General features: G+C 40.3%; 2 protein-coding genes across 4 annotated transcripts; both read right to left on the bottom strand.

Moving 5' to 3' along the window:
* Nucleotides 1-632: 632 nt before the first annotated feature.
* Nucleotides 633-5,862, bottom strand: LOC131308239 (F-box/FBD/LRR-repeat protein At1g13780-like). 2 transcript variants are annotated; one of them, XM_058335142.1, is made up of 4 exons: nucleotides 4,759-5,862; nucleotides 2,158-3,105; nucleotides 1,255-1,416; nucleotides 633-1,180 (listed from the first exon to the last, which is right to left on the bottom strand). In XM_058335142.1, exons 2-4 carry the CDS (start codon nucleotides 3,085-3,087, stop codon nucleotides 881-883), a joined length of 1,392 nt encoding a protein of 463 aa, XP_058191125.1. In that variant the 5' UTR covers nucleotides 3,088-3,105; nucleotides 4,759-5,862; the 3' UTR covers nucleotides 633-880. The 2 variants fall into 2 exon arrangements, with proteins under 2 accessions (XP_058191125.1, XP_058191207.1); XM_058335224.1 differs by lacking the exon at nucleotides 4,759-5,862 and adding an exon at nucleotides 4,081-4,229.
* A 133-nt stretch (nucleotides 5,863-5,995) lies between these two features.
* LOC131308378 (E3 ubiquitin-protein ligase RHF2A) lies at nucleotides 5,996-14,667 on the bottom strand. 2 transcript variants are annotated; one of them, XM_058335328.1, is made up of 9 exons: nucleotides 14,394-14,667; nucleotides 11,569-11,709; nucleotides 11,446-11,492; nucleotides 10,914-10,976; nucleotides 10,706-10,814; nucleotides 10,215-10,603; nucleotides 9,944-10,048; nucleotides 9,452-9,837; nucleotides 5,996-6,273 (listed from the first exon to the last, which is right to left on the bottom strand). In XM_058335328.1, exons 1-8 carry the CDS (start codon nucleotides 14,397-14,399, stop codon nucleotides 9,492-9,494), a joined length of 1,206 nt encoding a protein of 401 aa, XP_058191311.1. In that variant the 5' UTR covers nucleotides 14,400-14,667; the 3' UTR covers nucleotides 5,996-6,273; nucleotides 9,452-9,491. The 2 variants fall into 2 exon arrangements, with proteins under 2 accessions (XP_058191311.1, XP_058191379.1); XM_058335396.1 differs by having other exon boundaries at nucleotides 5,996-6,269.
* Between the last annotated feature and the right edge of the window lie 276 nt (nucleotides 14,668-14,943).

Raw genomic sequence — 14,943 nt, 5'->3', positions numbered from 1 at the left:
ATCTTTGATTTTCGCTTTAAGCCTCTGAAAAGTCATGACCGAATCTGCAATAGCATAAGGATTTGAGGCCACATGAAATGAGAGACAATTTTCGAATTGACGTGAGTGCCTTTGCAAAAAACAGACTTCAGAACTCATCCTTTGGGAAGCAAAACTAAGCAGTATGTTGCAGTCCTTTTGCAATAGAGGCTGAGAAATTTATGCTACGTGTTTAAATGACTTTCCAAAAAATAAAAAATGATCTCACTTCTAAAGGGCAATGAAAATTCTCTGAATGAAGATTTTTTTATGGTTCTTGAGGTGTCGGCCTTATTCAGAGATACAAGTTCCGGCTTTATTGAAGAGCAAACTTGGCGCAGCTTCACTTGGCGCAGAGGTGAAGCTGCGGTATTGTAGTCTGAAGGTCATGGTTCGATTTTTGAAAACAGCCATTTGGGTGAGACTAAGTTCATCCAACTTCCGCCGCATCCCACATAAATGGGAGCTTCGTGCACTACACGGCCCTTTATTGAGAGACAAGTTCCAAAAATAGCATTTTTAGGACTTTTATGTACCTGATGCAACAGGCTACAGACCATGTGTGTTATAAGGACCACAAACTGAAAGAAAGATAGCATAGGAAGATACATTAAGGGATTCCAAATCCATAGTAATGCACATTTATGTGATAATCGTATTTCAAAACCGGCAACTACATCAGGCAATCATAGACGTAAACTAAGAGATTGGTTTTGAACAAAAAAATTGACATCCATCAACAAAGGTACTAAAAGTGCAATAGGCAAAAGAGAAACGAAGATAAAGAAGCTACCAAGCTAGTACTTGCTTGACAGAAACTAGAGTTGTAACGTCAAAAAGGCCAGCATTATGCGAGGACAATCTATTTTCGAGAAAGTTCAATGGTACATGCCAGGGCACCCCTTCGGCATGTTACAAGATGCCTGAGAAACTCAACGTCTTCTTCCACAGCTAAATTGCAAGTACTAATAGCCATCTTGATCAACACTTTTGCATTTTCCAGTAGATACTTAATTAGATTTAGATGATAAATCTGGCTCGTAAATCCTGTGAGTCCTATTTCTTTAAGGTGGAGCAACAAACAAGCTGGTGTCTGTTCTGGAACTGGATCAATCCAATTTGGTTCCGCAGCGAGATTTAGATGGTTGTGAAGTTCAAATTCCTGGAGAAGTAAATCAAACAGGTCAGAAAAATGAAAAAGAACCACGGACATGTATATGTTACTTTTGAACTCACCTTCTTAGCGCTCACTTCCAATACCAGATTTTCCAAATTTGGCATGCAACTGAGCAAGTAAGTAAGCCGTTTCCAGCTAGATGAATTGCCAACACGTAGCTTCAAATGGGTTATATTAGGGAGCAGCAAAGGCAGGTTATTATCATCGGCATAGTCAAGGGCCTGAAAGAGATTGGATTACAAGCATAGAAATCAAATAATCCATATTCAATAAATCAAGGAGGGAAAATGAGAGAGTGAGAGAGAGAGAGAGAGAGAGAGAGAGAGAGAGAGAGAGAGAGAATTTTGAATTTCTGTTTGTGTAACTCCTTCAATATTTTCATCGATATTGATTGTTTTTCTCCACGGAGCGGGCATTCTGGACCTTGGTTGCACGAAGCGGGAGTGGGTGCGAGAGCGGAAGCAGGGGCGGGAGACGGGGAAAGGGGGAGCAGGGGAATACAGAAGCTCCCAAGGTTGGGAGTGTGTACATATATTTTGAAAATAATGTAGCATAGAGTATCCACTTTAAAAGTACAATCATTTTAGAAAGTAAAAATTTGGGCCAAGTCCTCTACAAGTGTAAGAAATGGGCTAGTGTTACAATGTATGGCTTTCTTTTCAAGATATCACGACTTATGCTTTATATATGAGTTCGTCAAAGACAATTATTAAAACCAAGTGATAAGTCCCTGTTTTCCTATACAAAAGCTCTCATCTTCGTCAAGAGCGAGCTCGCATCTCGATAGGAGCCGGCTCCCGTCAAGCTCCTAAGTTGGAAGCACAAAAGCGCGCTCTCAAGGTGGGAGCGGCACCACTTTAGGAGCTCCCTGCAACTAAGTTCTGGACAAACCAAGTTAAATACTTGTTTCTATGTGTTTGTGATACCTGATACCCAACAGTCAACATGAAAGGCAAGCTTACCCACATGGTACGGGCACCTAGAGTAAGATACTCCACATTGGAGATTCCTTTGAGGAGCTCGTATACTTGATTTGCACGTTCTTTCCATCCATCAATTTCTGTGCAGCCAACCTCAACCCCAACATCAATGTCTGCTCTGAATAATGAAGACAAATTCTTTAGCCGATATAGAGCAAAGTAATTATCTCGGAGTGTAACATGTTCAAGAATTGGGGCATTGATAACAAACTCATTGTCTGAAAATTCAAAACCCTGAACTTCATTGAAATCTATCTCTAACTTCTTTAGAGCAACCGTGGAGATGTTGAAAGCCAGGGCTTCGCTATTATCAATGTATCCTCCGATGGAAAAATCTTCAAGAACAGGGCAACTACAGAAGAGCTTTTGAATCATGTCTCCAAACGGGAACTGAAGGGACACGTGGAGGACCCTAAGATTCGGAAAACGAACTAGGCCAGGGATTTTCATTTGAACCACAGAACGTAGTTTGAAGACCACCAGTGTGGTGCAAGTAAATAGAGTCGGCGGCAAGATTATGCAATCACTGGTGTACTGAACATTGATACAAAGTTCTTGAACTCCACGTCTGACAGCAACACTTACCCAAGTGTTCAGACGGTTCAGATCAACTCCAGCACATTCTAGAGAGAATCTCTGAATACGTGGCAATTCGTGAAAGAAAAGCACGCGATCAATGAAGTCTGAGAATACAGAACAATGCCAATCCTTGAAGAAAAAGTGCAGATTGGGTACAGAAACCCAGATGTGCTTCCACCTTGTCGAGAGAATGCAGGTTCTAACTGCGTATTTTGTTGGAAGGAAAGAGAGAATGTGAATTAACACGGAGTCAGGCAAGATAGTGATCCTATCTCCTCTCATGCAATGTTGTTTCCCCCTAAACAATTTCCCATAGTTTGAGGTTGAAGTCATTGCATTCTTTGCTCGTACCTGTAGATGTTGCACAATGTTACAAAAGGATTACAGGCTCGGTAATCTTTTCTGTGTTTGGTTGCCGGCGAAAACATTAGAAAACAAAATCGTAATCCAAGCTCTCCAAATCCCATTGCTGTTTAATTTTGAGACTGAAATGAAAGCATGTATCCGAGTACAATCCTGTGCAAATTAGATAACACTGATATTGCAACTCTACTCACATAAGATCAAGAAGTGATATCACTTTAAGGAATAATGGAAAATTACGAACGGTTAAACGAATCATAATCAACTACCACCAAAAGAGTATGGACGGAAACTCCGATTACCAGGAACATGCAATGTTCTAGGTTTGTACTACTAATTCAGGCAACACTGGAATGAGAACGTGATTACAAGAAATTTGATTCGATAGTCTAACGTTGTTAGGCTTGTGAAGCCTGATTTGAGTTGAGCAGGGTTCGGAGGCGCTGCACCCAAAACCTAGACATGGGTATTAGGGCAATCGGTGATGTAAACCCTAGTTTTTAAATATTTGCAATAAGCAACAGCCGATTTAACTTGGCACTCTCTCCTCATTCGATACATAGTAAAGGAGCTGGTGTGAGTGGTGCATGTACTCAACTAGTCAACTCCACAGTTGGGAAATCGTGTCAAAAACCGCGTCTTGCTTCCTTGTTTTTCTGTTCTTGATTATTCTTCGCGGCATGTGTTTGTTGGTTTGGCCGATTTCTCAACAACCCTAAGCCTAAGTGATCTTATCCAAGTCTTTCCTCTTTCTTTGTCTACACACTTACTCGTTTTTTCCTCTATGGATTAAGCAGCAGATTAATATGCGATCAGTTAGTTCGCATGGTGGTTTTATCACATGCATTGCGTGTGTGCCTAAACCTCTAGTACGCAAGAAGTTAGTTGTAAATGCTAATGTTGGATCGAAACGACGACATAGTAGAAAGCTAGAAAAATACTGTAGTAGTATTAGTAAAGAACCTGGTCCGTCTTTTGAGGTTGATGATGAGATTCAGAAAAACCTAGGTTGAATCATCAAAAGCTGAAGAGGAGTGGTGGGGCTTGTCCTCTCCATCGTCAATAAACATGGGTAGTACGATAGGAGCACTAGATTTCTCCCTAGGATAGAGAAACGATAAAACGGACATTGTGACTTAACACTTGGGGCTACGATTTAATCTGGGCCGTCGGATCATTCCATTAAGCTTTTTTCGAATCGGATCATTCCATTAATAAGGTGGCATGTAAAAGTGTGGTAAACATGGGGAGGGATATGTTCTTTCATATTTCTCAGCATTAAATTCTATCCGTGGAACCAGAAACAATAGTGTTTTTTCGCCACCCGCTGTCGCGATCGCCAGAGGTGTGGCATTCATCAATTACATTTGTTTTTATAATTATTTTATAGGGTCCATCAAATAGTATATTTCAAAAGAAAATCAGCTTAATTTTTTTATAAAATGAATGATCGATCATTTTAAAGTTAGTTCAATTGTCCACGGCGTCCATCTCATAAATCAAAATTTTAGTATTTTTGACATATTGATTCATGTCTAATAAAACTTATTTTTTGCGTGAATATATTGCATTGGGGATTTTATAAGGATTTTATAAAATAAACAGTTCAAATGATTATCATAAACGTACGATCGGACTCACAAGTAGCAGTTGGGAAAGGACTCAGATCCTCTGCCCCAAACCCACTGTTCCAGCTCTCTGTCCCAACCTCAAAAGACGACACGTGCCCCTCTTACCACAAACCAAAAGATCATGCCACACTCAATCCCACCCCCTTCTCCCCTGCTACCTGCGCATCCTCAGTTTCTCCAGCTCCACCATCTGCCTCTGCCTCGCCTCCTCCACCCTTCTCTATCGTCTCCGATCCTTCCCCCTCCGCCTCAGGCCGCTGCCACAGCCGCTGGTGCCAAGAAATTCCTCCTCACAATCGCCAAAGACAGCGCCAACACCGGCCGCTTCGACCAGGGACCACGGGAACCGTCTAGTGAGGCAGCTCCTCCGGCAGTTGGGGCAGCGAGGGTTTGTAGGAGGGACCAATGAGCCGGTCGAGTTGGAGAAAGAAGGGCCAGTCGCACTAGACGTTTTTCTCGATCTTGTGCTTCTTCTTGAGGGTGTCGATTTGGTTCTTGCATTGGACGCCGGAGCGGCGAGCCTTCCTGATGTAGAATGCTAGTTAAACTTTGCTCCCTTCTGCTGCAATAAGATTCAGTTTTGTCACTGAGAGATCTGATTTCACTTGTTCGTTGTGGGCCTTCGGGTATGGTTTTGCCAAAGGGAGTCGCCTTTGTTTCTTAGTATATCAATAATCATGGTTGAGTTTTGCGGATGTATGAGAGTGCAACTGAGCCAATAAATGGAAATCTGGTGTTACTACCAAAGATGCATTCTGTTTAGGAAGGGGCCAGAACTACTGGAACTCGTTATTCTGCCCATACGCTTACTATCACATTACAAACAATGTTCAACAAAATGATTTGTAGTATTTTAGAGTGCAATTATGGCCAATGCCAACATCAGCCGTAAAATATGCTAGGTAGTTTCTTATTAGTATTTATGTTCTACAGACTCCGACTGTATATGAGGTAGCCGTATCAGATACTTTACTATCAAGGGAATAAGTGTCAGATACTTGCACAAGATCCATGTATAACTTAGATCCAAACCAAGCATCAACTGAAACTTGAAGCAAAAATACTTCCTAAACCTGGATATATTGGCATTAACAACTCGAATGACACATTACTGAAACTAGAACTGCAAATGCACCAAAGCCTAGATCTTTACTCCAAATGTTCTGGAAAATGAAACCTAAGTCTCGTGTGAAATATTACCAGTTCACAAAAAATACATGAAATTTCATGAAACAGAAATGTTCTCATGACCAATCAAACAGACAGATCTATTAAAGTACGATTACTCAACTAGCATACAAAAGCAGGTATATATAATTACATAACTATGTGTACGAATAACTTCATGAGATATAAACAGATTTATATTCAATAGTGAGGTCGCTGTTTAGATATCCAAATTTAGAGCGCCTGTCTCTCTCTACTCCATTTATTCTGTATAACATAACAATTTCCACATGTAAAAAGTGAAACAACCGGCCCAGGAGAGAAGTAAAGCATCCATACAGCTGAAGAAAGAGTCTACCTGGCATCAAAGAAACAATTTTCCTCTGGTAAGTGCTTTCATATCGGTATTTAGCAATACTAAAACATCATAAACAAACGATAATAGCAAGTAAAACCCAATAACCGAATGAACCAGAAAACGTAACGACTTTCTCGATCAAAGAAATTTGAAATAATTTTCAAAAACTGAACTCTATTAGTCACACCATGATACTACCCCCAACATCTCTTGGTCACAAAAATGGATCGTGCACTAAATGGACCTAAAACCAACGTCTCCATATTTGTGCATCCATTACTTCTACATATAAGCTGCGGTAATCTCTACAAAACACCCAAAATGCTCAATAAAAATACAATCCTTAAGCTGGAAAAAAGGGATTGTTTCCAGACTATGGTAGTCACAAGCACATTTATAATTGGGTTCTTTGGATTGGTGTTTGAAATTTTTTTTGAAAAATAGTAGGGGTAATAAGTGGAGAGAGATAGAGAGATAAATGTTGAAAGTAGGGGGAATCTAGGGGGTATCTTTTGAAAAATTCTTTTTGAAAAGGGAAGAGAGGAAGGCATAGCCATCTTCATAGTCTCCTTTCAAAGTTCATGACAACTAAAAATATCTACAGCAAAACCAACAGCTAGTTTCATGCTCTGATTGTGTAGTTCTCACCTTAGTCACACGAAGCGGGAGTAGGGGCGGGGACGGGGGAGCGGATGATCACAGAAGTGTGGGAGCGCCATTGGGAGCGGTTAGGAAAAATTATTAAAACTATAAATATATTTTGGAATTTTATATTGTTAAATGTCAATATAAAAATATTATTCTACCACATCAAATATTACTATTAAAATTATAAGTTTCTAGTTATATTTCAACATTTTTATTGTAGCATATGATTACACAATAGAGCTCTTGTGCATATTAAGTAGGCGTAAAAGTTAAAGGCATTAATATGACTCTAGAAGGTTAATATCAGATGTGCTCACCAACAAGATCAAAACAACTTTAAAAGGACCAATTGCAACTTGAATCGTAAGTCTCTCAACCGTTTTTTGGGTGAAAGTTCCCGTATAGGTAAGGAACGAGTTCCCGTCGTCATTGGGACGGGTTTCTTGGAGTTTCATTTGACAGGAACGCGGAAACGCGTTTCCGTCGAAGAAACGTAGGCATAGTTGAAGTTTCCTACAACTAAGGTTCTCACTCAAATAACAATTGAAGGAGTCGAAGCAAAGAACGGCAAAACTTAAAAAGGTGATAATTTAACATGGAAATCACAATTCACAAAGATTGACTATAGTAACCTAGCCACTCCTTCGAACAATGGTACGCCCTCAATTCACTCACATTCACCCTAAGAGGTATCAGGCAACTTCTGAGTTGTTATGTGGAATATAGAGACACCATCCTATTAGATAATCATAGCCTCCTTGAACAGCAATAGAAATGTTTTCTGGCTTAAGGGCCCAGTATGGTAATTCTAGGGGCATGGAATAGATGAATAAACTCAATTCTATGACTTCCAATGCAGGAACTACATTAAAAATCCGATTCATAAGAAATTGACAAGCAGACTCAACTCAACTTCGATTCTCAAAACAGCATGCCCCACAATTAATCTTCTTCAGCTGTTACCATTATTCCCACACATCAATGGTGCCATATGTAATGATGTACAATCTTTGTTGCATGGAACTGGATAGGGGTATTTGGGTGTATGTAAATATTTAAGTATTCAATTCTTCACATTTCACTGTCCAAGTACACCAGGACGGTAGATTTTATATTTCTTAATGCCCTCCTTCCATTTTCTACGATAAAGTCGTTCTTAAACGATGACTCATATCTGTTCTTTTTTCTTTTCTTTTTTTTGGATAAGTATGACTGATATCTATTCACTTAACAAGTTAATGCGTAGACAAGTTTCTGGCCTTGGAACCCCCACTTGGCAGCCTAGCTTATAAATGTACAAAATATACCAGTAAGACTGAGGCTAGTTCACAGTGCAGCATCGTCTCAAGCCTCTCCCCCAACCCAACTCTATAAGCACAGGCATGAACCAACTAACGATAGCAATAAATTGAGAAATAATAGTCCAATTTAAGAAGTCTTTATCTTCACATTTCACAACTATATCTACACTCCAATTAACTCCCAAAAATATCAGTTGGTTCCAATGCAAGAGAGGCCATTATTTGCTAGAATGATGAATGTAAGGCTGTCAAATTCTAGAGAAGCAGTCTACAGCAGTAGACTGTATTGTTTCGATGTCGAGTTCCCAAGTGACGTGATCATATGAAGAGTACCAATAAATGTATTCCAGAAATCAATTACCAAGGTCATGAATTTGCAGTTTTCTTTAAATCATTACAGGCCAACAGATATTGCCATGTATCATTTTTGTTTCTTACTCGAGGTCTCCTTCTATTTACCCGGTAGATGTACTTTATTTTCAATCAATAAACCGAGACTGTAACATGTGGTCTTGGGAGTAGGGCTAAGCTGCGGGCATGGCAGGACAGGTACCATTCAGCCACACAAGAATTTTGTTCCAATAGTCCCTGTGCTAGCCCAAACACATCCAGACCCACACAAGGACCAAATTAGCTCAGCCCAAGGAGTTGGTATTCACCATTCAGACACAACCTTGTCACACATGAGAAAGGAAGTTGATCATTGATTGCCAATAAGACTATTGGATATTAAGTACCTGTCTTCCTTTGCATGAAATACAAATATTTCCTCTCTTTGCCTAAGAAAAGGTATTCCTTCTTAATCAAATCGCGTGTGGAAGTCAAGCCAAATAGGAATCGATTGGTAGAGTTTCTATTTTTAATTGATCATCAATTGATTGATTGATTAATCACCGATTCACCAGATATGGGTTAGACCCAAGATCTTGGACCTATGAATGGGGATATTCCTGCGGAGGGTGTATGGTTGACCGACATTGCACATGGAATTGTGATGTGGATCTTTGGGATAGACCAAGAACTCTCCTTTAGAAAAGGAGATAGAGACAAATGCCACCAGTGTCAATGAGTTGCATAAGGCTTGGTTGTGGGTAATAAGTAACACACGAACAAATTTCCAAATCTAGCCATGAAGAGCGAGATATTGTTCCAACAGAACCAATGAGGTTCAGACACAAAAATCCACAAGTAAATTTTAGATGCAGTAACAATTTAAGGTCAAGACTAACCTTTAACTAAGAAAACTCAGCATGGTTCCTCAAAAAGCGCCTAGTTTGCAGCAGATCCTGTGGCACATGAAGTTTGTGTACCCTCATTCACAACATTGTTACAATCAGTCACCGGAATCTGCTGGTTGACCAGATCTGGAACTGAGACATCATGTAAACTAGTAGATTCATCAGCAGTGTTGGCTTCCTGCGAACTACTTGATCCAGAATCAGTGTTGGTTCTGCTATTGTCTCTTGTCTCAAGACGCTCCATCATGCCTGATACAGTAGAAATTCCTGAATTGCCCTCTCCCTTTACTTCAGAACCAATATCCGTCATGTTAGTGTTGCGGGAGAAAAGTTTCTCCTTCCAACCCCTTGTGCTCTTTGTAATCGACTCTTTATATCTTTACAAAACGACAAGAGGAAATCATGAATAAATGAACATGTTGAAATGAGGCATTCCCTGATGTACATAACCAATATACATTATATACCACAGCTTCCGTATACCTCATTGACATTGCATTAAATCGGGATTTTAGAGATTCTGAAATGGATTGGAACTCAGATGGTCCTGCCTTATCATGACTATCAGTGGGAGACTGAGTAGGAGACCTATATGATAACAATCATATAAAATGTAAATAAACAGAGTAAAAGCAACTGAAGGATAAAAAAAGGTGAGGCGTAAAAAACCTTTCCCTGTGCCAAAAAGAAACACCTCCTGTGAAGGTAATCAACTGAGAAAATAAATAGACTAAAGGTCAAGAAAGGTAAATACTGATTGTGCGAGGAAGTTCCATGGTGATTGGAAGCAAGAACAGTTGATCTAGATGCAGAGGCATAAATCTGATCAGCTTGACTAGAACGTGGAGGAACAATTTGTGTGGAATCTTCTCCGACAGTTATAAGAGAAGTCGGCTCAGCTACTGCTGCTGAAGAAGCTGAATCACTTTCAATGCTCTGAGTCGGAGAAGAAGACACAGAAGCAACAGGCGGACCATTGGAATGAGTTGAGAACACGAGATAATGGGGACGACCCTGAGCTGATGATCTATTCCTCTGACCTTCCCTCCTAGCAATATGGCGGGTCCTCCCCATGGCAGCAGCGGCAGCTAAGTGCTGAATAATACGCTCTTCGAGTTCAGCATCAGTTCCGCCAACTGGTAACTGTAGTGGGAGGCAAAAAGTGGCTTACCCGTATCACAATTACAACATTCAAGGGGTATACAATATACTCATGAGAAAATCTAGGATAAGTAGATTACGAACATGCTGTAATTCGAAATCCCCCAGGGTCGGATGATGAAATATCGTGGTATTTCTACGTGCATTGGCTCTAAAGCTCTTTTCCTGTTCTATAGCGTCAAGCAATTCCTGGCTGCCAGTACGACTAACGTTAACAACTCTCGCGAAATCAAATATCAAGCGATTAAGAGAAAACAGAAAATAAAAAAAGGTGGAAATAAAGAAATGTAACCTGCTGGGATCCTTCAAGCTGATGGGTTGCCAACACATTGGGCACTGGGAGCTTCTCTGACACCTAAAGCATTAAGTTTCATCAGTACCGTGGACAACTGAACAAGCGATAATAGGTCCTATGCCGTCCAAGCTTACTCATAACCATACTATGAAGATATTCCCATAGCCCGTGGTGGCAATATGTAACATCATGGGGGCTGGTATTACATATCTCCACCCCCCGACCCTCTCCTTTTCAGGGGTATCATATCCCATATGACAATCTAAGGCCCTGCACGAACAAACAAGCAACGGATAAAAAAAGCAGGGGCAACACATGGGCACTGTGTTTTTTGTATCCGGTCAACCTCCTTATCCCCTCCTTATATCCATCAAACAAACAGGCCCTTAGTCTCCCTCTGCCGTCCACTCAAATTATCATGCCGCATATCAGCACAAATATGGCAGACCATTTTTACAATAAAAAGTTCTATAATATAGTACGTTGGACGCAAACATTATTCATTTTAAAACAAGAATTACAAGACTACCATTCAAGAATGCACTGAAGGTGAAACTCATGCTTGCAACAAGTCACCTGCAAGAGGAAAGATGCAGTTAGCTATGGGGAAACTAATTCAATCCATGAAAAAGACAGTCTCCAACGTGTATACCGTCGATGGTTCACTTTCACAAAATGCTTCAAGGCATATGCTGCAAGAATCATCACAGGCTTCTTGAATTCCACCTTCCACAAAAGCTGCAGCCGATGTCAAATGGTTCTCGGACTTTACGCCCTCTTCCATCTTTTCAACCTTCAATAAGAAGAATAAAGTTCACTACAACAAACTTTCACATGATCCCAAGCAACTAAATTCCAAATAATTATATGTGCCACAATGAGAAAAAGATGGATCCATAGCTAAGGCGAGACAATGGCGTGTACAATAGGACAGTTATTTAAATGGTAGTACATTGGTTTCGTGACATTTGATAGTCCGTAACAGCCCCACATAATATATCACAGACGGTACTTAATTTTACCAAATATTACATGACCAAAGCAGGTCCATCTAGAACCATGGATGGAACTGCTCTCTTTAGAAACTAGCGAGTTCAAATAATTCACTAACTTATCAGCATCTCATTTATGAAACTAGCGAGTTCAGATATAGGTCAAGATGTAATCTTACAGTTTCTCATGTAGAATTCACAAGCATAGGAGGTTAGCTTTCTAAATAAGAAGTAAAAAACTTTTCAGAACACAGTCCATACAAGGCTACCTAATTAGGTCAGAAAATTTGTGGTGTGGGAGTAAACTAATTGTGTGGAGCATTGATAAGCAAATTCAGTTAGTTGAGTGTTACATACATATATGTATGTGTTTGTTGATGTCTAGTGTGGTGGAGAGAGGGGGAGAGAGAGAGAGAGAGTGGGGGGTGGGGGGAGACCCCATGTGGGGTTCCACCCACCCAATGGATCAGTGTTCTAAATGGCGGCCGCCCGGCACCTAGGCGCTTGGAGGTGCCCTACCACCATGACTGTACCCCTAGGCATTTTATTTGGCGCCATGGGAGGCTTGGCCGGATTTGGCGGCCACCTAGGTGCCCTTGGCGGGGACTAAATGTGATTTTTTAAATAAGAGGGCTTAATATGTAATTTTACAAAATGATATATATATATATACACACACACACACTCTACAATTATACATTATACCTCATTTCAAAGGGCTCAGTTCCATTCGGCTTCCACGATCGAAGCCCTAACTCTACCAGGCAGCGAGAAGTTCTTCGAACTCCTCTCTCCGTCACGTCGCCGGAGTTCGCCGGTATGTCTCTCTCTTGTCTCTCTTCTCTCTCGCGCGCGCGTATCTCTTCTCTCCCTCTCGTGTCTCTGTTTTCTCTCTCGCGTCTCTCTTCTCTCTCTCTGCTCTGCTCTCTTTCGCGTCCGCCTCTCCTCTCTCTCACTTGGAAGTTGGAAATTTGGAACCCCATTTAGTTGAAAGTTGGAATTTTGTAGTGCGGACTGGGGAAAAAAAAAATGTTACTTATTCAACTTATTTGCTACTACTTAATTTCATTTGGGTTTGTACTTGGAAGTTTGAACATTAAACTTTGCATTATGGATTCATGGAATGTAGATTGATTGGATAATGGTTTGTTAAAAAAAAAAAACTGCCGAATTGCTTGGCGCTTGGAGGTGGGTCTCTGCCCGACTACCGCCAAGCACCATTTAGAATACTACAGTGGATAAGAACAATTTAGTGACGGATAGAGTGATTTCATGTAAATCCAGACACGTTTATTGTGCAATTCATGTTTCTATAGCACGTGATTAATAAAATTGATTTGTGCTTTTGACGTAATTTTGAATCCTTTCCCACCCAACATCTTCCACAATAGGAAAGAAGATTTTTTGTTCACGAATTCACCATAAATACCAGCATTCCATTTGGTGGTGATCAAAGGCGAGTCTAAATATTCTAATTTATGAGTGCCTTCTGGATTTTGTAAAGTAGCCTGCAACTCCTTCACACAAGGTATCACCCAGCAAAGTAAATTGAACTTTTTTTGAAGATTAGGCTTAAGCCTCAAGGTCACAGTTACCTTGAACTTTTTAAATCAAATCACTCACGAGGGAAAATGAATTATGATCAGCACCAGACAATACGAACATGTCATTAGCAAATATGATATGCTGGCTCTATTAGTTGAAATCCTTTATAAGAAAGCAATTAGCAGTGAATGTCAATATTTTCGCACATGAAGCTTGAAGAAGTGCTACTTGCTAATTGCAACACACACGGACACTGTTTGATTTGCTGACCCTATGAATCTACAGCCCTCATAGCATAGCTCGTGTCGCTAAATCTACCTAATAAAACAACTCATTTTTCAAAAACGTCCTTGAAACCTAGGGACTGGATTTCGAATTCTAGCTGAAATAGCAAATAAACCATGCATCAGGAAGACAGGAACTACAAAAGGGGGAAGAATCAATCATCAAAATGGGGAAATTTTAAGCAAACAACACAACATATTTCGAACATATCCCGACCTTTAATAGGATTGTATCAGTCCATCACTGGATACATTACGGTAATCAACCACAGCTTATTTCTGGAACAAATTACCCATTTTTACAGGAGCAAAAACCCTACCCATAGCTTTAAGAGTTCAATAGCATAATTTACCAAAATCAGCCATTTGCGGATAACATAACACCCCAAAAAAATTGAAGTTTAGCTGCCGAGCAACTTTTTTTATAATAAAAAAAAAAAAAAAAACTTGAGCGAAGAAATAAAACCCTACATAATCGGCAAATTAAGTCGTACCCAGAAAGGCAGAAACGAACGGTGAACAATTCCCTAAAATCAGCCCAATTTCAGGGAACCAAAAATCGGTATTAAACAAAAAAGGAACACGCCCGTGTAATTACATATGTGTGCATATACGCAGAGCTTGAAATTAATCGGAAAAAAGATTTTGGATTTTACCTCCATGGAAATTGCACAACGATCTTAGGTTAATTCTGACAGATGCTGCGATTAGAGGAGAGAGCGAGAGAGAGAGAGAGTGAAGGATGGATGGATGGATGGAGAGGAAGATAAGAGAGGAAAGGTGAGGAAGAAACCCTAGGCTGCAAAGACGATGACGCTGATATTAATGTTGGAGAGAGAGAAGACTTTCGTCTTTGCAGTTTGTCTTTCTTCTTTTTCTTTTTCCAGTGCTTTTTTTTTTTTTTGGACGGTGAGCCCACGCAGAACAACCGGACAGAGGGAGCGTGCTGTGCAGCTTGTGCTGCACAGCGTGCTGCACAGTCTCCGGCGAGGCTTTTCCGGCATCGGTCCGACGATCGAAGACGTTCACCGCGTAGAGTTCGTCGAGTTCTACATGTGGACCAAAAATCAGCTTGATCAAATATCGTTAAGGGCCTCATCCGAACATATATAACTTGAAAAAAAATGAATCCTAATGGATACGAAACACTGGATCAAAACTACTAAATTCATTTTTTTCAAGTTATATATGTTCGGATGAGGACCT

The sequence above is a fragment of the Rhododendron vialii genome, chromosome 1a (assembly GCF_030253575.1).
Source record: "Rhododendron vialii isolate Sample 1 chromosome 1a, ASM3025357v1".
Taxonomy (NCBI): Eukaryota; Viridiplantae; Streptophyta; class Magnoliopsida; order Ericales; family Ericaceae; genus Rhododendron; species Rhododendron vialii.
Note: the sequence above shows the minus strand (reverse complement) of the source record. Positions and strands in the feature narration are given on the sequence as shown.

What these genes read in the sequence shown, in the direction of transcription:
- LOC131308239 (XM_058335142.1), bottom strand. Translation starts at nt 3,087, where the DNA reads ATGACTTCAACCTCAAACTATGGGAAATTGTTTAGGGGGAAACAACAT. An exon ending in TAGGTGCCCGTACCATGTGG is followed by an intron (nt 1,417 to 2,157) that starts GTAAGCTTGCCT and finishes AATCTCTTTCAG; the next exon opens with GCCCTTGACTATGCCGATGA. An exon ending in TGGAAGTGAGCGCTAAGAAG is followed by an intron (nt 1,181 to 1,254) that starts GTGAGTTCAAAA and finishes TTACTTCTCCAG; the next exon opens with GAATTTGAACTTCACAACCA.
- LOC131308378 (XM_058335328.1), bottom strand. An exon ending in GTGAAAGTGAACCATCGACG is followed by an intron (nt 11,493 to 11,568) that starts GTATACACGTTG and finishes TTCCTCTTGCAG; the next exon opens with GTGACTTGTTGCAAGCATGA. An exon ending in CTTCAGTGCATTCTTGAATG is followed by an intron (nt 10,977 to 11,445) that starts GTAGTCTTGTAA and finishes TTAATGCTTTAG; the next exon opens with GTGTCAGAGAAGCTCCCAGT.